Source organism: Meles meles, chromosome 19, assembly GCF_922984935.1.
Source record: "Meles meles chromosome 19, mMelMel3.1 paternal haplotype, whole genome shotgun sequence".
NCBI classification, from domain to species: domain Eukaryota; kingdom Metazoa; phylum Chordata; class Mammalia; order Carnivora; family Mustelidae; genus Meles; species Meles meles.
In genome coordinates this window covers 16170947-16196902 of record NC_060084.1, presented here as the reverse complement: position 1 = coordinate 16196902, position 25956 = coordinate 16170947, and the positions used below count along the sequence as shown (strand labels likewise).

Genomic DNA, 25956 nt, shown 5'->3' with positions numbered 1-25956 from the left:
CCTCCTCTGGAATTGCGCTTCTGTCTTAGGAATTGAACCTACTTTCCTTGATAGATGAACTTCGTCCTGGCTGGATATTTTGTTGATCTTCTGGGGGAGGGGCCTGTTGTAGTGACTCTCAAGTGTCTTTGCCGGAGGCGGAATTGCACCGCCCTTACCGGGGGCCGGACTAAGTAATCCGCTTGGGTTCGCTTTTGGGAGTTTCTGTTCCCTGAATGCTTTCCGTAGAGTTCCAGAGGATGGGAATGAAAATGGCGGCCTCCTAGTCTCCGGCCCGGAGGAGCCGAGAGCCTGGGGCCCCACTCCTCAGTGCGCCCCCAGAGGACAGCACCCAATCACTCCCGTATCCCCAGCCTCTAGCCGCGCTCCGAGCTCACCCAGCCCGCGACCAGTTCAAGGTAACCCCGAGCTGAGAGTTCAGTCCTCGGCTCTGTCTCTGCAGCTGGCTTCTCCGTTCTAATACCTGCGAGCTCTGCGACACTCCGACACCCCCGATCCTTCTGTGACCCTGCGGGACCTGGGGCCACGCTAACCCCGCGTGGGCTTCACCCTGGTTTAGCCTCTGGAGCAATGTCCCTCAGTGGAACAGACTTTTAAAAGTCCTGATTTTGTGCTCCGTTCCTCCGCCGCTTGCCGGGAGTCGGCCCCTCCCCCCGCGGTCTATCTTCCCGTCGTTTTAGATTCACTTCTCCGCCAGTCCTGCCTTTCAGAAAGTGGTTGATTTTCTGTTTCTAGAGTTGCTGTTCTTCTTCTCTTCGCTCTCCCGTTGGATTTGTAGGTGTTTGCAATGTTTAGATAAGCTATCGAGCTGATCTCCTGCTACCTGATGTAGTCTCAGGCTGCTACTTCTCCGCCATCTTGACTCCTCCTAACTACATTTTTTTTTAGGTATAATAATGGTGTGGTGGTGGTGTGGTTAGGTGGAAAAATGTCTTCCATTTCTTTTCTTTCTTTTTTTATTCTTTTCTTTTTTTAAAAGATTTTATTTATTTATTTGACAGACAGAGATCACAAGTAGGCAGAGAGGCAGGCAGAGAGAGGAGGAAGCAGGCTCCCTGCTGAGCAGAGAGCCCGATGCCATGCGGGCTCGATCCCAGGACTCTGGGATCATGACCTGAGCCGAAGGCAGAGGCAACCCAGGTGCCCCTCTTTTCTTTTTTTTTTAAGTAGGCTCCATGCCTAGCTTGGAGCCCAACTCAAGACTTGAGCTCACAACCCTGAGATCAAAACCTGAGCTGAGATCAGGAGTTGGAGTTAATCGACTGAATCACCCAGGTGCCTGCATTTCTTCCGTCCCCCCTTTTAAAGGAAGTTCTATGCCCAGCATGGGGCTCAAACTCACAACCCTGAGATTGAGTTGAATGCTCTACGAACTGAACCAGCCAGATGCCCCTCCTTATTTTTTTTTAATTGAAGTATAATGAACATACTGTGTTATATTAGTTTCAAGTGTACAATGTTTAGAATGTCCATATTCTTTTTTTTTTTAAGATTTTATTTATTTATTTGAGAGAGAGACAGTGAGAGAGAGCATGAGAGGAGAGAAGGTCAGAGGGAGAAGCACACTCCCCTTGGAGTTGGGAGCCCGATGTGGGACTCAATCCCAGGACTTTGGGACCATGACCATGACCTGAGCCAAAGGCAGACACCCAGTCTCCTGAGCCATGCACCCTAGATTGTCCGTATTCTTACAAGTTGTATTCTGGAAGTATTTAGGTTTGATCAGTCGTGATATCTACAACTTTCAAATGGATTACCAAAAAAAAGTTTGTGGGTATGTGCAGAATTATGCCCATACATAAATATAGATCTCCTGTATCTGTATCCTGTGCTTTCTGGAAAGATAGCCACTCTAGCCACATAGAACTACTTATGTTAGGATTAAAATTAAACTTTAAATTTAAATCCTCAGTCATACCAGCTATATTCCAAAAGCTCAGTAGCCATGTGTATCTCATGGCCATGCACTGGCCTGTGTTGGCACAGAGCTTTTCCTTATCACTGAAGTTCTCTCTCTCTCTCTTTTTTTTTTTAAGATTTTATTTATTTATTTAACAGAGAGAGACACAGTGAGAGAGGGGAGACAAGCAGGGGGAGTGGGAGAGGGAAAAGCAGGGTCCCCTCTGAGTTGGAAGCCCGAGGGGGGACCTGATCCCAGGATCCTGGGATCATGACCTGAGTCGAATGCAGATGCCCAATGACTGAGCCACCCAGGTGCTCCTGAAGTTCTCTTGAATAGCAATGATGAAGACACACACATAGAAAAACAAAAACAAAAACAAAAAAACATAAATGTGGTGGGGTGCCTAGCTGGCTCATGGTAGAGCACATGACTCTTGATCTTGGGTTTGTGAGTTCAAGGCCACTGATGTGGGGCTCGATTCCAGAGCCCTGGGATCATGACCTGAGCTGAAGGCAAATACTTAACCCACTGAGCTACCTGGGTGTCCTGGAAAAAGGGTTTTTAAAAAAGCAGATGTGGCAGAGTGATAGTTGCTGCAGAATATACAGTTATGGGCGCCTGGGTGGCTCAGTGGGTTAAGCCGCTGCCTTCGGCTCAGGTCATGATCTCGGGGTCCTGGGATCGAGTCCCGCATCGGGCTCTCTGCTCAGCAGGGGCCTGCGTCCCTCTCTCTCTCTCTGCCTGCCTCTCTATCTACTTGTGACCTCTCTCTGTCAAATAAATAAAATTAAAAAAAAAAAAAGAATATACAGTTATTTATTGTCCTATTCTTTTTTTTTTTTAAAGATTTTATTCATTTATTTGACAGACAGAGATCACAAGTAGGCTGAGAGGCAGGCAGAGAGAGAGGGGGAAGCACGCTCCCTGCTGAGCAGAGAGCCTGGTGCCGGGCTTAATCCCAGGACCCTGGGACCATGACCTGAGCTGAAGGCAGAGGCTCTAACCCACTGAGCCACCCAGGCACCCCTTATTGTCCTATTCTTTAACCTTTCTGTAGATTGGAAACTTCAGAATAAAACTACCAACTGCAATATGTAATCCTAGATTGGATCTTAGGCCACGCACACACAAAAAAAGTGTCTTTTCTCTTTTGCTATAATGGACATTGATAGGACATTTAACAAAATTTAAATGAGGTCTGTACATTAGATGGTAGTTTTAAAGATTATTTAATTTCTCCATGTTGATAATTATATTATGGTATTATTAGAAACTGTCTTTGTTCTTAGAAATATACGTTGAAGTATTTAGAAGAAAAGGGGCACAGCATCTAAAACTCACTCTCCAGGTTTCAGGACCGGATGTGTATGTATATGAGAGAGACTCAGGGAAGAGAAAGAATAATCAAGCAAATATATAGTAACAAGTTAGTATTTGGTGACCCTTAGGCGAACGGTTTATAGGAATTCTTTGTATTTTTGTTGCAACTTTTCTAAATCTGAAATTATGTCAAGATAAAAAAAAAAGTAAAGATACCACAAAAACACCCCCCCCCCCCAAAACAAAAAATAAACCTCCAAAGGTGGGGACGAACCTAGGAAGAAAAGCTAGAGGGACAAAAAAAGGAAACATTATAACAGAGAATTGGCCTGGGTGCTCCCTGATTTTGGATATGTTATCTCACCTCCCTGCACCTTAGTTAATTGGCCCAACTATTAAATGAAGGGTTCAAACTTGTTGATTTCTTCTTCTTTTTTCTTAATTTAAATTCAGTTAATTAACATATAGTATATTATTAGTTTCAGAAGTAGAGTTCAGTGATTCATCAGTCTTATATAATACCTAGTACTAATCATTATATCAGGTGCTCTCCTTATGAACTTGTTGATTTCAAAGAAACTGTCTAGCTCAAAATGATAGGACTATAATTATAACTAGTCCTCTCCTCTTGCCCCTTTTTTTTGAGGCTCTGTGTGCAGAGTTACTCTCCCACCACGTGGTGGCGTCAGTTAACCTTAGTCTATGTGAAAAGTCGTTCAGTTTTCTACTCTGGCCCACATTCCCCGCCCCCCCCCCCCCCCCCCCCCCGCCCACCTGTTTCTCCTCCTACCATACCCACTTGCTCCTGAATCTTAGCCACAGCTTTTGCTGCTGTTGTTCTTTGACTTGCTCTCTACTGTTCTATTGGGCCTGGAAAACACAGGTATTGCTAAAAGAATCCAGAGGTAGTTTTGTCCTTTCTCAAGTTGTGGACCCTTATAGGACTCTCAGAAGGGTGTGGGAGAGAGAGGTTTGCTAAACCTTATCAGAGGGGAGCTCAGTCTTGCCTCATGGGTAAGAAATGCCAGTCACATGCTCTGATTTGGGTTACGGGATTGAGGACATCTTAGGTGTGGTCCGTCTCGGTAACCTGGAGTTTCCACCATGGCTAATATATGCTCTAAGAGATGCCTGCATACTTGTTCAGTTTGGCTTGCTTGTACCAAATAAACATCAGAAATGCTGCCACATGAAGGTTACAGATATAACAGGAAAGGCAGATGGCTAACAAGCTCATGGAAAACATATTCACCCTCACAAGTATTTGAAGAACGGTAATATAACCAATAAGCAAAATCTGGTAATGACGTACATCGTGGTGGGGAGTCTGGTTGCCTGGGCGTACATCCTAGTTTGAAGCCCCCAGGCTTTGTCACCTGAGGCAATGACTTAACTTCCCCAAGCCTGCTTCCGCTTGGGTGAAATGGGGATGATGATGTATTCGCTGCCTCATGTGTTTGTTTCAAGGATTCATTTAGATGATATGTGCATAGCCTAGTGTCTGTAATAAGTGCTCATTAAATCTTCCGTAACTTAGATGATTTTTTTTTAACCTCTGATTTGCAAATAGTGAAAAAACGTAATAGTACGATGGTGGTGACGTGGATATATTGGCATCTACATGGGTTTATCCTTTTTGCAAGGGAATGAAGCAGTTTGAAGAAAAAATATTCATATCATTTGAGGAATACTGAGAAGGGCCTGCAAATATATACATTCATGATGATTTTCCCAGAGTGAAAAATTGTAAGCACTGGAAGAATAGTTAGCTAAAGCATGGTACGTCTGTACAATGAGCCAACTGGCTCATATCGTAGCCATTTAGAATTGATTTTGGAGGGAGAACAATTCTTGAAGAAGTGGGAGCATAAAGGATGAGAGTGTTAAGTGTGGATTTGACAATATCTCAATATTAATTATCCCAGTGTTTTAGTTAGGAGTGCTTTTTTCCTTACGCTTCATAGTTTTAAAATATCCTTACATTTTTTTAAAAATAAATTTTTTTTAGGGTCAGAAAAAATTCCCAAACCTATTTTTTTTTTTTTTAAAGAAACACTAAAAAAGAGTGAGAACATCTGCCACAGGGGGGCAGCTGGGAGCCTTCTGACTCATCTTTGACTTTTCCTTTCCTTCTCGTCCAGTGGTGTCAGCAAAGCCCAAGGTGCATAACCGTCAACCTCGAATTAACTCATTTGTGGAGGTGGCAGTGGACGGACTCCCCAGTGAGACCAAGAAGACGGGGAAGCGCATTGGGAGCTCCGAGCTTCTCTGGAATGAGATCATCATTTTGTAAGAGAGTCTCTTCTCTTTGCAGTAACCTGGGGGAAAGAGAGAAGGTGCTCCACGGGGGTTGTGGGAGATCCTGCTTTCCTGTGACACCTTTAACTCCTCTGCCTTTGGTTCCCAAGGCACCTCTCACCAGGTGTTTCTGCATCATTGAGGTCACAGAGCGTTCATTATTGGCTGGATGGTTACAAGGTCAGCTTTGTGGGGGGAAGAGTATACATACGAGTGTCTCCCTGTTTGAGCCCCCCCCCTTCCAAGATGTCAGCAGTAAGTTTATCTGTTTTCTTCTAAGTTGTAGGAAGACCAAGAGGCTTGGATGTGATGAATCAAGTTTTTGTTTTCCAGGAATGTCACGGCCCAGAGTCATTTAGATTTGAAGGTCTGGAGCTGCCATACTTTGAGAAATGAACTGCTAGGCACTGCCTCTGTCAACCTCTCCAATGTTCTGAAGAACAATGGGGGCAAAAGTACGTATGATGAAGGGGTGGCCGATGTGATTCACTTATGGGGGTGGGGAAAAGAATTTGTGGGATTGGGATTTCTCTCACACGCCACGGAGAGGCCTGGTGCTGCAGTTTCCTCCAGGACCAGGGGCTGCGGTGACTGTTCCCTGTGAATGCCGTCGCGGAGTGTTAGGAAGGCCGGAGCTCCTCTATGCCTCCACTGCTGGGTTCGGCCTCCTTTGTCCCCGGGCTGTCCCGGTGGGATGCAGTGATGTGTCTCCTCGATACTTTCTGGAGGTTGAATGCTCTCCTTCTGCCTCTCCTCCTCCTTTCTTGATCTGGGGGACATGTGACCTGTTGACTCAAACTGTCCGGTGCCTCCAGCCTAAATCATTACTTTCCTGGTGTGAGTCCTTGAGCAGAACAAAGAAGCGGCGTGTGTTTGTGTGTGTGTGTCGGGGGGATGGTGTTACAAATAGTGCCTTGTGCTTAGTAGGCACTCAGTAAACATTTACCAAAGGTTGCAATGTGATGGAAGTGCTGTGTTAATTATTCAGGGTGCCTCTGCTGCATGGCAGTCCAAGTCCTGCAGTCTATTTATTGCTGCTTGTGGTCCGTGGCATAGCCCATGCCTGTGGTATCTGGACCCTCCCTCATAAAGCCTCTATTGAGAGCAGGACCATATGTGGTGAGGGAATGCCACGGAAAGAAAGGCTCCTTTTTCTCTTGATGTCTGCTGTCTAGAAAATATTTTCTGAAAGTGGATTTAGCTTAAGAGAGATGTATGGGGGTGGGGAGTGTTGGCTCCCAGGGAGAGCACCGTGTTGATTTGAGAGTCTTTTCTTTCGGAGCCTGTCCGGGCCACTCGAGTGGTGTGGGAGGCTCCTCTTGTCTTTCCCTTTCTGCGGGGCATGCAGAGATGTGGTGAACCCACTCCAGCTTCAGGAACTGTTTAAAACCAGGAATATGCCTCTCTTTTAATTCTCTGATGGTTTATCTTCTGAGTTGGTCTTTATTTCCCCAAACTCTAGCATGCATTTTATAATTCGATTATCAAATTTGTTGTCATTTGGAAATACACTTGAGGACATTCTCACATTAAGATCAGCAGCCGCTGTGACTGTCCCCTTCTTCATTTGTTCTGTCAACATACTTTTGATTACAAAAGTAATTGTAGAAAAACTAGAAATTACATGAGAGCACACAGACACACAAAGAAAATAAAATTCTCCTGTAAGCCACAGTACTTAGTGATAATTACTACCATTTTGATATAGGTTTTTCTGAACCTTTTTTTTCCCTGCATACAAATATTTAAGACATCAATGAAACAATTGAGACCATACATAAACATAATATCTTGCAACATGCCTTTTTCTCTTTAAAATGTATGAATATATCTTTTTTAAAAAAGTTTATTTACTTTTTTTTTTTTTTTTTTTTTTAGTAATCTCTACATGGGGGTTTTGGGGCTCAAACCTACAACCCCCAGATCAGGAGTCACACACTCTTCAGACTGAGCCAGCCAGATGCCCCTCAATATATCTTTATTTACTTATTTATTTCTAACTGTGATAAAATTGCACTTACACATAAAGTTTATCATTTTTATCATTTTTTGGTGTACAGCGTAGTGGCATTAAGTACATTCACATTACTGTGCAACCATCACCACCATCTGTCTCCAGAATTTCAAACTCAAACTCGGTACCCATCAAGCAAGTCATTCACTCTCTTTACCTCCCACCGTTCTAGTTTCTGTCTCTATGTATCTGAGTAGGTACCTCATGTAGGTAGAATCATACAGTATTTGTCCTTTAAAAAAAGGAGAGATTTGGGACGCCTGGGTGGCTCAGTTGGTTAAGCGGCTGCCTTTGGTCAGGTCATGATCCTGGCGTCCTGGGATTGAGTCCCACATCGGGCTCCTTGCTCAGCAGGGAGCCTGCTTCCCCCTCTGCCTCTGCCTGCCACTCTGTCTGCCTGTGCTCTCTCTCTCTCCCTCTGACTAATAAATAAATAAAATCTTAAAAAAAAAATTAAAAAAGGAGAGATTTTATTTATTTATTTATTTAGAGAATGAGCAGGGGAAGGGACAGAGGGAGAGGCAATCTTTTTTTTTCTTTTAAAGATTTATTTTTTTTTATTTGACAGACAGAGATCACAGGTAGGCAGAGCAGCAGGCAGAGAGAGAGAGGAAGGGGAGCAGAGAGCCCAATGTTGGGCTCGATCCCAGGACCCTGGGATCATGACCTGAGCCCAAGGCTGAGGCTTTAAACCCACTGAGCCACCTGGGTGCCCCGGGAGAGGCAATCTTAAGCAGACTTCATGCTGAGTGTGGAGGCTGACGTGGGGCTTGATCTCTCACCTCAGAGATCACAGCCTGAGCTGAAACCAAGAATTGGACACTTAACGGACTGTGCCAACCAGGCACCCCCCCCAATATATTGAAATAGCTTTAATTATTCTTCCAAAGTGTAGTTTTTGATGACTGCCTGGTAGTAGTCTCTCAGGTGGTTGTGTGATGGACATTGGTGGTGTTTTCGGTATTTTATAGTCATAAATAATGCTATGGTAAACTTATATATATATTTTTTAAGATTTTTATTTATTTATTTGACAGACAGAGATCACAAGTAGGTAGAGAGGCAGGCAGAGAGGGGAGGAAGCAGGCTCCGCACTGAGCAGAGAGCCCGATGTGGGGTTTGATCCCAGGACTCTGGGATCATGACCTAAGCTGAAGGCAGAAGCTTTAACCCACTGAGCCACCCAGGCGCCCCTAAACTTATATGTTTATTAATCTGTGCCCATTTTGACAGTTGTGATAAATTATTGAAGATGGGTTTGCTGGATTTGAATATTTTTCACATACTTGTGACATTGGACACATATTGCAAGATTACTCTCTGGAAAAGTTCTGCCAGTTTACTCTCCCATCAGCAGTGGTCAAGACTGCTGGTTTCTTTTGCCTCTTGGCTTTTATTGGGGACTTTTTTTTTGGTCTGTTTGATAATTAGTATGCCAGATTTGCTTCATCTAATTTTTATTTTTTACTTTTTTTTTTTGGTTGTAGTATTTCAAAGTAAATTACAGGTGTTTCAGTATTATATTTTAGAGTCTTCAGCATGTATCTTATAAAAAAGGTATTTTCTTTTTTGAAATTTTACTTTGTTGCATAAATTAACCCATTTATTATAGGCTCGTAATGTTTCAGATGGTGGAGCTTCTACTGGTCTCTCAAGTCCTGCAAGGTTCTGATGGCCGCCAACTTTACTGTGACTGCAGAGCAGTACTGTAGGTCTGAACCCCACCAGCCGCTGTTTCCATGCAAGAAGCACAAAGCCAGATCCCTGAAGCTTGTCTTTTCAACTTGGTTTTGCCACAGAAGGAACAAGAGTGCTTTGCACATGGTGTTACTTCAGTCTTTTTCACCATTTTCCTTCGAGAGGCACCATAATGGGTCTCGTATGTACCAATGATTCTGACCTTCTTGGTCCATTTAGCCATGTCACTGCAAACTAGGTCTGAGCCCAAAGAGGAAGCAAAAAGGATTTTTTCTTATACAATTACTACACCATTATCACACCTGGCAATATTAACGTGAATTCCTTATTATCACCTAATACCCAGTTCCTGTTCAATTTCACCATTGTCTCAAAGTGTTGTTTTCAAGTTTGTTTGCTTGAACCTGAATTCAGACAAGGTCTACTCTTTGAATTTGGTTGTTATGGCTCTGAAGTTACCCCAACTTCACTCTGCCTTTTGATGCTATGATTTATTGAAGGAGATTGAATGTTTTTAGAGTGTGTTTATTGCCTCATTAATGTTCTTTGCTCATTTTTCTATCAAAGTGTACATTTTTCTCTTTCAGTTTTGAAAGAATTCTTTATATGTTAAGGCCATTTCTCTTTGTCTTATAATCTGTAAATGTTTTTCCAGTTTTTCATTTGCATTTTAGGTTTGGTTTTTTTTTTTTCAGTTTTTCAAACAGATGTTTTAAACTTGCATTTGTAACTTTTTCCTTTATGAAAGGCTTTCTCCATCCTGAGTTTGGATGAATTGTCACCTCTGGTTTTTCCTAGTTTATTGTAGTTTTCTTTTTTCACATTCTTTTTTTTAAAGATTATTTATTTGAGAGCGAGAGAGAGTGAGTCCAAGCAGGAGTGGGGAGCAGAAGGAGAGGGAGAAGCAGGCTCCCTGCAGAGCAGGGAGCCCAAAGTGGGGCTCAATCCCAGGAACTGGGATCATGACCTCATCCAAGGCGGATGATTAACCAACTGAGCCACCCAGGCATCTCCACATTTAATTCTTCAAGTGAGCTTATTTTTGTGAACAGTGTGATGAGGGATCTAATTTAATTTTTCCCTAGAGTTTACTGGTTGCTTTAGCACTACTTATTGAAATCTGTGATTATCATCCCGATGGTTTGTTTGTTACCTTTAGCCTATATTTAAAAAAATATATATGTATGCACATACAAACACACATGTAGACATACACATATTTGGACCTGTGGGGGATTTTCCGTTTCATCTGTTGTTTTTTAGACTTTTTTTTTTTTTTTTTTTTTAGTTTTTTAGACTTTTAAACTCACTCTGTCTTAGCTGTTGTAACATTACCGTGTTTTAATATCTGACTTTTTGGGCTTCTCTGCTTTTCAAAATCTTCCTTCCTCTTTTTCTTTGCATATATGACAACACCACCTGAACTTTGAATTATTTTCTCAGGTTCTTCCCCTCCTCCTCCTCTAAGATATATGGAAATTCTATCCTATGTAAAGTTCCTTTATGGAGAATGTCTATACTAATTCTTCCTACTTAAGAACATGCAGTGTCTCTAAATTCACTCAAATAATTTTGAAGTTATCTTTAGATAGACTCTTTTAAATTGTAAAAATATTTTTGATCTTATTTTTTGTGGGATTTTTCCTGTTGGGCCTCCTAATTTAGTGTTGTTGTTATATGACTATTAGTTTTTGCATGTTTTTGTTTTGTTTTGTTTTTATAATCGGTCAATTGCTGAATTCTACTCTTTTTTTTTTTAAGATTTTATTTATTTATTCAACAGACAGAGATCACAAGTAGGCAGAGAGGCAGGCAGAGAGAGAGAGGAGGAAGCAGGCTGTCCGCAGAGCAGAGAGCCCGATGCAGGGCTTGATCCCAGAACCCTGGGATCATGACCTGAGCCGAAGGCAATGGCTTTAACCCACTGAGCCACCCAGGCGCCCTCAATTGCTGAATTCTTAGTATAGTTTTTCAATAGTTTCTTTTGGGTTTTCTTGGTAGACATTTATGTGGTTTCCAAGATTGATAATTTTGCTCACATTAGGAAATAATTATGCTTTTTTCCCATTAGTTGTTTTGCATATAACTTCCTGTTTTAGTGGTGATGGAATGACCATCTCACCCTGTCTGGTAACCAGGCTTCTAATGACTTTTCTCTGGGTGTAAAGTTGGGAAGTTGGGTGTTAGTAACCTCTTCTTGCCCCACACCCCACTTGGTTTATTAATCATTGTATTTTTTTTGTTTGTTTGGTTTTTGTTGATGTTGTTTTAATAAAGAAGGGTGTTGAATTTTTGTCAAATATCTTTTTTTTTAAGATTTTATTTATTTATTTGACACACAGAGAGAGAAATCACAAGTAGGCAGAGAGGCGGCAGAGAGAGGGGGAAGCAGGCTCTCTGCTGAGGAGACAGCCCGATGCGGGACTCGATCCCAGGATGCTGAGATCATGACCTTAGCCGAAGGCAGAGGCTTAACCCACTGAGCCACCCAGGCGCCCCTGTCAAATATCTTTTATGTAACTGGGGCGGGATGGAGTCTGGGTGGTGCAATTGGTTGAGCGTCAGATTCTTGGTTTCTGCTCAGGTCATGATCCCAGGGCTGTGAGATCAAGCCCAGCATTGGGCTCCTGGATCAGCGTGGCGTCTGCTTCAGTTTCTCTCTCCATCTACCTTTCCTTCCCTGTTCATGCTCTCTCTCTCTCTAAAATAAATGTCTTTTTTTTTTTTAAAGGGTAACTATTGGGATAATTAAATGGTTTTTCTTCTTTCTATTTCTTGCATTGATTACCTATTAGTAACAATCTTTAAATTTCTAGAATATACCCAATTGCTCATGTTGGATTGTTCCTTGAAAATTTTGTTAGAATTGCTTGTTAATATGTTATTTAGGGGTTTTCCGCCTATATTCATAAGTAATATTTGTCTGCAGTTTTGTACTATTTTTGTCGGCTTTAGAATCGAGGTTTAGCTAATTTTGTAAAGTAAATTGAAGCTCTTTCCAGCTTCAGGAACAGACTCTATAACATGGGAATTATCTGTTCTGTGAGTGCAGGAAAGAGCTTACCCGTAAAACCAACTGGGTCTGGCTGCTTTCTCTGAAAGAATTCTTTGATGACTTTTTCAGTTTTTTACCCCATAATGATTGGTTTGTTCAGCTTTTCTGATTCATCTTTCTTTCTTTTTAAGATTTATTTAGAGAGAGACACAGCAAAAGAGGGAACACAAGCAGAGGGAGTGAAAGAGGGAGAAGCAGGCCTCTTGATGAGGAGGGAGCCGGATGTGGGGCTTGGTCCTAGGACCCTGGGATCATGACCTGAGCTGAAGGCAGACGCTTAATCACTGGGCCCCCAGGTGCCCCTTTCTGATCATCTTGCATCAATTTTGTTAATTCATATTTTCTGAGAAAAATTGTTTCATGAGATTTTTCAAATTTATTAGTATAAAGATTTTAAATCTCATTTTCATTTTAAAAAAAATTCCTAACTTTTTTCACTTAAGATTTTTGGTATTTGTTCCCAATTTTTTTCTTGACTAGTGTAAGCGGTTTTTTTTTGTTTTTTTTTTATTGTAAGCATTTTTGTTTTAACTTTTGCTCTTTATTTTTCACAAGACTTCTTGGATTTATCAGTTATACCATATTTTCTAATATTTCCATTTTTTTTCTAAAGATTTTATTTATTTGACACAGAGAGAGAGAGAGAGAGTACAAGCCAGGGGAGCCTCAGGCAGAGGGAGAAGGAAAAGCAGACTTCCTGCTGAGCAGGGAACCCGATGTGGAACTCGATCCCAGGACCCTGAGATCATGACCTGATCTGAAGGCAGCTGCCCAACTGATTGAGCCACCCAGGCACCCTAATAATTCCATTTTTAACTTTAATTTTTTCAATGATTTGCCCTAGATATATATTTTTTAATCCAGTCAGTTGGTTGTTTATAACTTTTGAGTTGAAAGCTTATAGTGCATTTATTTTTGTCTTGTTTAATGATGAAAACCTTCATGCTTTCAACTTGGCTTTGTTTCCCTCCCCCACCCCCCCGTGGGTATTCACATTTTTTTCTTTTAAAGAAAAGTGCACAAACCTTAAGTGATGTAGTTCAGTGAATGTTTACATATGTTTACATCTGTGTAATCACTACTCAGATCAAGATATAGAACATTTCTAGGATCCCAGGAGATTCCCACATTACTGTTAGTCAATATCCCTCTGCTTACCTTGACATAACCACTATACTGACTTCTAACAGTATTGGTCAGTTTTGCCTATTCTTGAATTTTTATCAGTGAAATCATACAGTACATTTGCTTGTCCTGGCTCATCATTTTATCTGTGAGAGTCACCCATGCTTTTGCATGTAATGCTGGTTTGTTTTTTTATAGGGGTAAAGGTTCCTATTGTATGACTCTACCACTGTTTATTTGTTTATTGTCCTGTTGGTGGACATTGGGGCTCTTTTCCAGTTTGGGGCCATCATGAGCAAAGCTGCTTTGCCTATTCTTTTACATGTATTTTGGAAGACATATACATATATTTCTATTGAGGGTGTTTACACACACACACACACATACGCATATACGTAGGGCCCTCGGTTCACAGAGTGGATGTATAGCCACCCGAGGGGCTTATGCTGTGTGACAGTCACCGTAGCTCCTCCTGCTCTGGCCAGCACCAGAGTGAGTGAGGCACCAGAGGAGTGAGGCACATCAGACCCAAATCTGATGGAAAATGTGGGTCGTAATAGGCAGTGGGCTGTTTTTTCTTAGAAAAAGAAATCTAGGATGACAATGGCATAGACGAGATATATAACATTCCAGCCGTGTTTCATAAAGCCTTCTGTTTAGAGCAAGGCTGCTTCTGGTGGTTACATAGCTGTTGCTTAGAAAAGTGGTTAAGAACATGTAGATTCCGGAGTCTGACTCCCTAGGTTTGAATCCTGATTCCACCAGCTCTGTGGTGTAGGACCATCACATAACTTCTTTGTGCTTCTGTTGCCTTATCTGTAAAACGTCATTTTGAAGTTAAATGAGCTAAAAATCGTGCCAGACATGTGTCAGTACTATATAAGTAGCAGCCGTGGTAGCCTTCTGCCTCCTCTGATTTATTTCTTCCCAAAGCTGGGGACGTTCAAATCCTTGAGATAGTGGAAGAGACCTTGTTTCTTGATGTAGGACTTCCTTGCCTAAATGGGAGGTAGCCCTGAGGTTGTTCCAAGGGAGAGTTCTTCTTTTTTTTTTTTTTTTTAAGATTTTATTTATTTGTCAGAGAGAGCCCACGAGCACAAGCAGGGGGAGCAGCAGCCAGAGGGAGAAGCAGCCTCCCCACCAAGCAAGGAGCCCGATGTAGGACTTGATCCCAGGATTCTGGGATTACAACCCAAGTCAAAGGCAGATTCTCAACTGACTGAGCCACTTAGGTGCTCCTCAAGGGAGAGTTCTAAGCCTGGACAGATGCAAAGGCTCTGGGGATGTGGAGTGGAGAGGCTGCCATTAACATGAGGTATTTCAGCTCCAGGGTCTTGGCACCTGCATTCTTCGGGGAGCTGCTAGGCTGGGAATGTGTCCAGAGTGGTGTGTTGAGTATGAATATGGTTGTGTAGGTTAGTAGGTCATGGCATGTTAGGTGACTCCTCTCCCTGTGGCCTCGTCTTCCCGAAACAGCCTTTCCTGGGAAAAGACCTGACCGGTAGCGCCTGTCCGGCCTGGTATTTTTCTGCGCCATGCGACACAATTCCCTCCTTCACTCGCTGCCTTGTTGTCCCCTGGGTGGACTTGAAGTTGACTGGGAAACTCAGCTGGTGTGTTATGCCTGGTGGAGGGCTTTGTTTGAGTCCTGCAGTTGCATAAGGGTCAGCCTTGACCGACTTTCTGAAAGGACCTTGACCTGGCTATGGCTGCAAGAAGTACTTGAGTCCGAGGACTGGTTTGGCTCCTAAGGACGGCTCTACTCATCTCTGTGTGGAAGCCACATATTGGGGCTGAATATTGATTTTTAAAAACTTTTATATTAGGGGCATTTTCAAGCAGAATCCCCGTCACCCAGCTTCGGTAGTTATTAACATATTTCATTTGTATCTGCCCATTGGATGATCTTGATTTCTTTCTAAATTGGTAGCAGGTAGGATGTAAGACTTGATTGATTTTTTTCTTGTAGTTCCCCTCTCCTGCAGCTGGCCTCATTAACACTGTAGATTTTGGCACTGCCAGATTGTCCTCCTTGCCAGGAGGGAGATACAGCTTGAAGTAGATTAAAAAAAAAAAAACAAAAAACAAAACAAAAAAACCAGGGGCGCCTGGTGGCTCAGTGGGTTAAAGCCTCTGCCTTCGGCTCAGGTCATGCTCCCAGGGTCCTAGGTTCGAGCCCGGCATTGGGCTCTCTGCTCGGCAGGGAGACTGCCCCCCACCTGCCTCTCTGCCTACTTATGATCTCTGTCAAATAAATAAATAAAATCTTTTAAAAAAAATTTTAAAAAATGCACAAAAATCTTTCCTATTTTAAAATAATGTCAAATTGAGACACAAGTTAAAAGAAGGGGCAAGGAATTTCCCTGTACCCTGCATCCAGCTGTTAATATTTTGATACATTTGCTTTAACATTGTCCCTGTCTATATTTACATCTATAATCATTTTCTAAACCATTTTATTGTATTTATTTATTTTTGTTTTTTTCTTTTCTTTTTAAAAATTTATTAATTACTTTATTAACATATAATGTATTATTTGCCCCAGGGGTACAGGTCTGTGATTCATCAGGCTTACACATTTCACAGCACTCACCGTAGCACATGCCCTCTCCAATGTCCATAACCCAACCACCCTCTCCATACCTTTCCTCCCCCCAGCAACCCTCAGTTTGTTTTGTGAGATTAAGAGTCTCTTATGTTTTGTCTCCCTCCCAATCCCATCTTGTTTCATTTTTTCCTTCCCTACCCCACCAAACCTCCCACTCTGCCTCTCAAATTCCTCATATCAGGAAGATCATATGATAATTGTCTTTCTCTGATTCACTTATTTTGCTCAGCATAATACCCTCTAGTTCCCATCCACGTTGTTGTAAATGGCAAGATTTCACTTCTTTTGATGACTGCATAGTATTCCATTATATATATATATATATACCACATCTTCTTTATGCATTCATCTGTTGATGGACATCCAGGTTCTTTCCATAGTTTGGCTATTGTGGACATTGCTGCTATAAACATTCGGGTGCATGTGCCCCTTCGGATCACTACATTTGTATCTTTGGGGTAAATACCCAGTAGTGGGATTGCTGGGTCATAGGGTAGCTCTATTTTCAACTTTTTGAGGAACCTCCATGCTGTTTTCCAGAGCGGCTCTACCAGCTTGCATTCCCACCAATAGTGTAGGAGGGTTCCCCTTTCTCTGCATTTATTTATATTTTTATAAGATTTTATTTATTTACTTGACAGAGAGAGAGAGAGCACAAACAGGGGGAGCAGAAAGGGGAGAGGGAGAAGCAGGCTTCCCTCTGAGCAGGGAGCCCGATGCAGGACCTGATCCCAGGACCCTGGGATCATGACCCAAGCCAAAGGCAGATGCCCAACTGACTGAGCCACCCAGGTGCTCCTGAATCATTTTAAATTATCAACCTTGTACTTTTTTTGAATGTTCAGCGCAAGTAATTTATTGTTATTATAATTATGCCACTATATTATATTGCTATTATTATAGTCCATGTATATATCATTCTTTTAAAAAATTTTTATTTAAATTCAATTAACATATAGTATATTATTAGTTTCAGAAGTAGAGGTCAGTGATACATCAGTTTCATATAATACCCCGTTCTTGTTATATCACATGCCCTTCTTAATGCCCATCCCCCAGTTATCCCATCCCCCCATGTACCTCCTTTCCAGCAACCCTCAGTTTTGTTTTGTTTTTTTAAAGATCTTTATTTATTTGACAAGGAGAGATCACAAGTAGGCAGAGAAGCAGGCAGAGAGAGGGGGAAGCAGGCTCCCTGCTGAGCAGAGATCTCGATGTGGGGCTCGATCCAGGACCCTGAGATCATGATCTGAGCCGAAGGCAGAGGCTTAACCCACTGAGCCACCCGGTGCCCCCTCAGCTTGTTTCTTAATAGTTAAGAGTCTCTTAAGGTTTGTCTCCCTCTCTGATTTCATCTTTTATTTTCCTCTCCCTTCCGCTATGATCCTCTTTTGTTAATTCCACATATGAGTGCAATCATTTGATAATTGTCTTTCTCTGATTGACTTATTTCGCTTAGCATCATACCCTCTAGTTCCATCCATGTCATTGCAAATAGGAAGATTTCATTTTTTTTTATGGATGCGTAATATTCCATTGTATGTACATACCATATCTTCTTTGTCCATTCATCTGTCGATGGACATCTGGGCTCTCTCCATAGTTTGGCTGTTTGTGGGCATTGCTGCTATAAACATTGGGAGACCCTTGTACTTCTTTTTCCCTAAATACCTAACTGTCGATTTTTTAAGAAGAAGGATGTTTTCTTACCTAACCACTGTACAATTAAACCAAAAAAACCTAACATTTTTGCAACATTGCAAAAATGCACTTAAAGTGATTTTTTTCCCCCATGACCCAGGGTCCTGTGTAAAATTAGGCATTGCATTTCGTTGTCATGTCTCCTTAAATCTGGGATTAGTTCGTCAGCCTATTTTTGTCTTTCATGACACTGTCATTGTTGAGGAGTTCAGGCCAGTCTTTTCGTAGAATCCTCTCAGTTTAGCTCTTTCTGGGTTTTCTTCAGGATTAGATTCAGGGTATGTATTTTTGGCAGCAACACTGCAGAAATGATATTGTGTCCACAGTGCCAAATATCAGGAGGCATATGACTCAGTGTGTTTCACTGTTAACTTTGTTGATGTTAACTTTGATCATTGCCTTAAAGTGGTATCTGCCATGTTCTCCACAGTAAAATGACTATTTTCTATTTATAACTAAAAAGTAATTTCTTGGGAGAAATAATACTTTGCAATTACGTAAATATCTGTCTCTTGTCACACCTTCACCTTCTTGTTTTTGCATTCATTAATGATTTTTTTTCTGAATCAGTTACTGTGATGGTTGCAAATTTTTTACCATTCCTTGTACATTTATTAGTTGCTGTACTAGTGCAAGGAAGAGCATTTCCTTTTCTTTTAGGCATGTAGGTATGTATTATCAGTCTCAATTCATGGATTCTTTTTTTTTTTTTTTAATATTTATTTATTTGACAGAACACAAGCAGGCAGAGAGGCAGGCAGAGAGAGAGGGGGAGGCAGGCTTCCTGCTCAGCAGAGAGCCTGATGCGGGGCTCGATCGCAGGACACTGGGATCATGACCTGAGCCGAAGGCAGAGGCTTTAACCCACTGAGCCACCCAGGCGCCCCATCAGTTCATGGATTCTTATTTCATTCAGTGGGTTATAATTTATTTCTGCCATTATTTTGATGCTTTTATTATCCCTGGTTTGGCTAGTGGGTAGCTCTTCAAACTTGCTCCTGTATCCTTATATGTCCTCCATCATATATTATTTTCTAAATATGTTCCAATATGGATAGAATTTACTATATGATAGAGGTAACATTAAGAATCAGAAGAGGTGAGGTGTGCCTAGGTGGCTCAGTGGGTTAAAGCCTCTGCCTTCGGCTCAGGTCATGATCTCAGGGTCCTGGGATTGAGCCCCGCATTGGGCTCTCCGGTGGAGAGCCTGCTTCCCCCCCCACCCACCCCGACCCTCCACCTGACTCTCTGCCTGTTTGTGATCTCTGTCTGTCAAATAAATAAATAAAATCTTTTTTTTTTTTAAGATTTTATTTATTTATTTGACAGAGATCACAAGTAGGCAGGCAGAGAGAGAGGAGAAAGCAGGCTCCCTGCTGAGCAGAGAGCCCGATGCGGGGCTTGATCCCAGGACCCTGAGATCATGACCTGAGCCGAAGGCAGAGGCTTAAACCACTGAGCCACCCAGACGCCCAATAAATAAAATCTTTTAAAAAAAATCAGAAGGGGTGAACATGGGCATCAGTTGGAAACATGCTGGAATGTAAATTCTGGGGTGCCTGGGTGGCTCAGTGGGTCAAACATCTGCCTGCAGCTCAGGTCATGATCCTGGGGCCCTGAATTGAGCCCTGTGTCAGGCTCCTTGCTTATCAGGAAATCTGCTTCTCCCTCTCCCTCTGCCTCTCCCCCTGGCTCGTGTACTCTCTTTCTCTCAAGTAAATAAACTCTTAAAAAGAAAAAAAAAAAGAAATAGAGATTCTGAGGCCCTGTAGAATCAGAAACTCTGGGGCTAGGGTTCAGGCAATCTGTTTTAACAGATTTTCCAGGGAATTCTGATATATCCTCAAGTCTGAGAACCACAAAGCTAACTGCTTAGGAAAAAATGTAAAGCTTGATACCTTCCTTAAGTTGACACTTGTGATAATTTTCATTTGTTTGTCCGTCCTTCCTTCCCCCGTCTCTCTCTTTCTCTCTCTCTTTCTTATTTTTAAGTAATATCTACACCCAACGTGTTGTTTGAACTTACAATCCTGAGATCAAGAGTCGCGTGCTCTACCAACTGAGCCAGCGAGGTGCCCTGTGACCGTTTTCTTTAATTAGTTTTTAAAATATTTAACCCTTTAGTCAGTGGAGAGTTTATTTTGATATATGATGTGGGATAGGGATCCAGTTGTATTTTTTTCCTAATGGGTTTTACACAGTCTCACTGTTTTCTTTGGACGGAGTGTCAGCATCAGGTTGGACATATTTCTTCTTCCTGCTCCTCTTCTTCAAAACTTTTTCAGCTATTAAGCCTTCATTTTTTTTTCTGACAAACTTTCTGTCTGTCCATCCAACTATGTGCTCTCTATGCGCATGTGTACACACAGATGTGTAAATAGCTATTTCTGTGTCTCTGTATTAAACACCGTGAGTTCATAATTGAACCTCCATTTCTAGTTCAGTCCCGCAGGGCTCTTCCTAACTTGTCTTTCTTCCTGTATGAGAGCTCTGGCTCTCAGCATCATCCGTATATTTACTCATTCCCTCTATTCTAGAATGCACACAAGGTGTTTTGAGAATTGCTGTACCCATACCACTGTGAAAAGTGAAGTAGACTTTGAAAAGCCCCTTGCTTATGCTCTCCATTTCCTATGCATCTCTCTTTTCTTTGCCCATGTGTGTTTAAAAAAAAGGAAAAGAAAAAGGCAAGCAAGAAAGCAAACAGCTCTCTATTTTTAAAAAAAAAATCTTATAAGCAGAGGGTTGTTTTGGCACTTTACATTTTGAGAACAGATAGGCCAGTCATGAGGGGTGCAGACCTCCCTCACTCTCCTGTAAGGACGGAGTGTTCTGGTGGGTGGGCTGTGCATCTCAAGGAGGCATGTCCGACAGACAGTGCATGCATTTATTTTAAAGTAAACACAGAGCTGTTTTTCCAGTTTTTCAACTGAAAGATAAATAAAACTACTAATTCTTGGAACTTGGATCAGAGGGAGAAGAGAGAAAATTAAAAAAAAATGGCTCTACAGTTAAAAGCAGTTTTTACATTTATGTTTAAAATTAATTAATTAATTTTTTGGCGCCCAAGTTTTATTGAAGAACTCATACAAAATATTCCAGATAAATGACTTTTTTAATCCTCCTCTTCCTCTTCCTGGTTAATCGGGAAGTAACGCTGTTTATAACTCTCTGCTCTTAGCAGCTCTGTGCAACCAGTCACGTAGATTATGCTTTTTCAGATATTTCTTGGTGAGATATTTCAAATACCTTTTGGAAAAAGGCACCATAGAAGTTACAGTAATCTTGCTCTTTTTTTTTTAAATATTTTATTTATTTGACAGAGAGAAATCACAAGTAGGCAGAGAGGCAGGCAGAGAGAGAGGAGGAAGCAGGCTCCCCGCGGAGCAGAGAGCCCGATGTGGGGCTCAATCCCAGGACCCTGAGATCATGACCCGAGCCGAAGGCAGAGGCTTTAACCCACTGAGCCACCCAGGTGCCCCAGTAATCTTGCTCTTGATCCTTTCAGTGGTACAGCCCCTCCACTGAGAATCCCAGCTTTGCCATTGATTTTGATTCTCTCTCAGAGAAACTCCTCAAAATTGGTGGCATCTGTGGTTCCATCTTCTCTGTATGTATGTACGTACGTACGTATGTACTTTGTAGACCCAGCATGCGGCTCGTACTCACAACTCTGAGATCAAGAGTCACTGGCCCTTCCAACTGAGCCAGCCGGGCGCCCCAACAATTCCGTCTTCTATAGGGTGGGTGCCGTCAAGGGTAAACTTAAGAACTTGCTTCTTTTTTGTGCCTTCCCACCCCCCCAAGCTTTATTGCAGGGGCCATGGCAGCAACGGAAGCAGAAAGGCAAAAACAATTATACGTTTAAATTGATAAAGTTGTTCACTACTTCCTTTTATTTTATTTTAATTATTTATTTCACAGAGATCGCAAGTAGGCAGAGAGAGCACGGGAGAAGCAGGCTCCTTGCTGAGCAGGGAGCCTGATGTGGAGCTTGATCCCAGGACCCTGGGATTTGAGCTGAAGGCAGAGGCTTAACCCAGTGAGCCACCCAGGTGCCCCTGTTCACGGCTTCTTAAACTTGAGGAAGAAGTGAGAAGGGACAAAAGCGAAAGGCAGTATGTAACAGTCCTCTAAGCTGATCAGGAGATCTTACTTAGGACATACCTACAAACTCCAGTGTCTTGAACAGGCCTGATGATAGAAATGGTCAAAGCAGTTTACATAGCCCATAATTTTTAACCCTGGTAAACAAACAAGACCTAGTTTTTTTAGTTTTGCAGAATGCTTACAGAAAATTTCTGAGAAATTCTCCAAATTGAAAATATTACTTTTTTTCTATAATACATGCCTCTAAAACTGAAAATATTGTTGTTGTTTTTCTTCTTATGATTTCCATGCTTATTTATGTATTTATTTATTTTTAAAGATTTTATGTATTTATTTGACAGACTGAGATCACAAACAGGCAGAGAGAGGAGGGAAGCAGGCTTCCCGCTGAGCAGAGAGCCTGATGTGGGGCTCGGTCCCATGACCCTGAGATCATGACCTGAGCGGAAGGCAGAGGCTTTAATCCACTGAGCCACCCAGGTGCCCCCCCCTTTTAAGATTTTATTTGAGAGAGTGAAAGAGAGCATGACTGGGGATGGGGGCAGAGGGAGAGGGAGAAGCAGACACCCCACCGAGCAGGGAGCCTGATATGGGACTCGATCCCAGGACCCTGGATCATGACCTGAGCCAAAGGCAGATGCCCAAAACTGACTGAGCCACCCAGCCCTCCTGACAAAAGCATTCTGAACTGCTTTAGTGTATATCAGGCATTGTTTTGAATTCTTGAAATACAAATATTAAAACTTATTCAGTCCTCCTGTATACCTGTGAGATAGATTGTATTGTCATCCCCTTAGATGAGGGGATGTTACCTAAATAGGTGGATGTTGTTATAACTTTTCCAAGGCCACACAGTAGGTGGTGACAGAACAGGGATTGAATCCAGGCCTTTTAGTCCCACATCCTGTCTGCATCTACTGCCTTCCAATGAGGGAGAGGGTTAAAATCACCTAAAATTTTAACGTTCCCAACTAACCCCATAAATCCTTTGTTATATATCTACTAAGCTTTTTGGGGTGGTGTGTAAATCATATATGTATGTAGATGTAACTTTTTTTTCCAAAATGGGAACTCACTCTGCAGATTCCTTTGTAACTTTTTTCACCTAATTTTGTTTTCTTTTTTTAACCTCAGTGAAACTAGACCATTTTCAATGGCTGCAGTAGCCTTTTTTGGGAATGAATGTGCCATAATTTAGCCAATCTCCTATTGTTGGCCATTTCTACTCTTTTACTGTTATAAGAAAAACTTTTTGGTCAATTCTTTTTTTTTTTTAATATTTTATTTATTTGACAGAGAGAAATCACAACTAGGCAGAGAGGAGGAAGCAGGCTCCCTGCAGAGCAGAGAGCCCGATGTGGGGCTCGATCCCAGGACCCCGGGATCATGACCTGAGCCGAAGGCAGAGGCTTTAACCCACTGAGCCACCCAGGCGCCCCTTTTTGGTCAATTCTTATAAAGAGAGCTGTGCCTTTTTTCTTAAGGTAGTAAATTCCTAGGCACGCAGCTGCTGGGTCAAAGGCATGCAAGTTTCAAGGTTTTTGATCCCTGTGGCCTGGTTCTGCTGCAAAGCCCCAAGCCATTCACATGCTCACCACTCACTGATTCACCCTTCTCTACCTGTTCTCTGTGTCGGTGGTGCTAGGGGTTGTCAACCTGTTCACCTCTGTTAAGTGAAAAGCGGTTACTCTTTGTTATGTTAATTTGCATCTCTTTTGTCCTCTCTCCTCTTGGGAAACTTCCAGGGAGGCTTCTGTCCTGCTTGCCCTGAGTCACAGGCCTCAGTCACCTCCCTGTTATGAAATCTAGGGGTCAGATGGCATCCTCTGCTCACTTGCTTCCCTGATGGGATATGATGAGTGATCCCTCCTCTGGACTTTGTTTTCACTTGGTTTTCTGGACACCAAACCCGACGGGTTTTCTGTCTTTCTGGTCACTCCTTTTTTGTCGTTTTTTATTGGTTTACTCCTCGCCAGGCTGGAGACATTGGGGTACCCCAGGTTGGCTTAGTCCTGCATCCATTCGTTCATTCACACCCCCATCTTTCACGACCTCATCTAGCCTCACGGCTTTCAATTTGGTCTGGACACATGTGACTTGCAGCCTGGGCCGCAGCCGTGGAAACCAAAGACTGCGTGTTTCTGGATGTCTAATTAACATCTTCAAAGGAACATGTTAAAAGTCAAGCTACTTGCTTTCCCATAGCTTCCTCCATCTCAGGCAGTGGTGATTGAGTCTTGCTCAGGCTTAGAACCTTGGTGTCTTCCTTGATGCCACTCTTTCTGTTATGACCCATTTCCAGTTAGCATGTCCCGCCTGTGTTACCCTTGAGATATGTTCGAGGAGCTGACCATTTCTCACCATGACTGCTGCCATCACCCATGTCCAGATGCCTCTTTTCAGCAGTCTCCCTGCAACGGTGTTTGTCTCCCTGCAGTGCACTTTTGAACCCAGCAGCTAGAATAACCCAAACTAACTGTGAGCCACCACATAACACTCCCACAGTGGTTGCCCATTGCACTAAGAGTAAAAATTAAAGTCCTCCCCTATTGCCTAAAAGGCCCTCCCTGATCTTCCTGTCACTCCTCTGTTATCTCAACCTTTATCCCCCTCTACAGGCCCCACTCTGGTCCCAAAGCCTCCTTGCTGTTCTTCTAACCCACTGCTCTTCTTGGCCTCAGGGCCTTGGCACTGACCTTCCCTTCTTCCTGAAATATTCTTCCTCATGTGTCCTCATGGCTTTGCTCCCTCACCCCTTCCCGTCTACTCAGATCCACCCCAGGGAGGCTTTCTTTGACCATTCTTTCTATTTCAGAAGTGTATAATTCAGTGATTTTTAAATCACTTACTTTATTTTTAAAATTTATGAGAAAGAGAGAGAGCATGTGGATGGGGAGGGGCAGAGGGAGAGGGAGAAGCAGACTCCCCACTGAGCAGAGAGCCTGACACAGGGCTGTATCCCAGGACCCTGGAATCATGACCGAAACAAAAGGCAGATGCTTAACCGATTGAACCACCCAGGTGCCCCAATTCAGTGATTTTTAAAAATTTTACCAAGTTGTGCATCATTCCCATGAGCTTTTCCAGCACCCCAGTAAGATCTCTCATGCCCACTTACCATTAATTTCTGTTTCCACGCCCCACTTCTGGCAGCCACAAATCTACCTTCTGTGTCTGTACATTTGCCTTTTCTGCACACTTTGTACAAATGGAATCATCTGGCCTTGGCCAAATTGCAATTCCTCCCTACCCAACATTCCCTGCTCCTTTCTCTGCTTTATTTTCTTTCTAGCACTCTCCCCATATAATACAATATATTTAGTGTATATCACTCCTTGCGCTCTACAACTGGAATGTAAGCTTCACGGGCCAGGCCTTGTTTGATTTTTGTTCACTCTCAGGCATCCCTTCACTCCTGTGCCTAGAACACAAGATGCTAACACATATGTCTAAAATATATGCCCTATATTTTATATGTCCTCAGATTAGAGAGGATGAACATTTTTTGTTGCGACTTCGGTTTTTGTGGCCAGTGTCATGACTCACCTCTGAGGCAGAGGTGGGGCCGGGGTAGTCCGAAGTGCCTGCTCTGGGGAGTCGTCAGGCTGAATCCGTCCCCAGCCTCCAAATGCAAGCCTTTGTTTCATTTTGCCCTGGTCTGGTTGTAGTTACATCAGTGACTACTGTTTTCTTGATTGGCACCAGATGCCAGGCATTGGGATTTAAAACCGTCTTTAATAGTCTCTGAAAAGCTCTCTGTGTGTTGCTTTCCATCATCTGCACCTCAGGCAGATATGGCCAAGCCAGAACCTCAAGGAATTCCCAAAGAAGCCAGAAGCACCCCCCTCCCCCAACCCCACGTCCCCAGCTTCTCAGAGTTACAGCCGGGCCCAGTTCATGGCTTTGGTGTCTGTGGAGAGCTGTTTGAAAGAAAAGGTCCTTTTAGCCAGAAGTCTCAAAAATAAACACACAGGCCCCTGCAATGAATGTTAAAACAGACCCGCTCTCTGTGTCACCAGCAGAGAGGTTGCTTTGTGAAACCTCACTTGAAGGAAGAAGAAAAGCTTTCTGTCAGGAATCTTTTCCCTCGTACGTGGCTGCCTCGCCATAGTCTGGGGTTTACT

At 42.7% G+C, this 25956-nt stretch overlaps 1 protein-coding gene across 1 annotated transcript in view; it reads left to right on the top strand.

The window, feature by feature from the left end:
- The window catches only part of WWP2 (WW domain containing E3 ubiquitin protein ligase 2), a 156106-nt gene that overhangs the window by 34885 nt on the left and 95265 nt on the right, over positions 1-25956 (top strand). Inside the window, exons 3-4 of the mRNA XM_045988596.1 lie at positions 5365-5512; positions 5855-5976. Of these exons, the coding sequence (XP_045844552.1) occupies positions 5365-5512; positions 5855-5976 (270 nt within the window). The remainder of the gene's footprint in view (positions 1-5364; positions 5513-5854; positions 5977-25956) is intronic.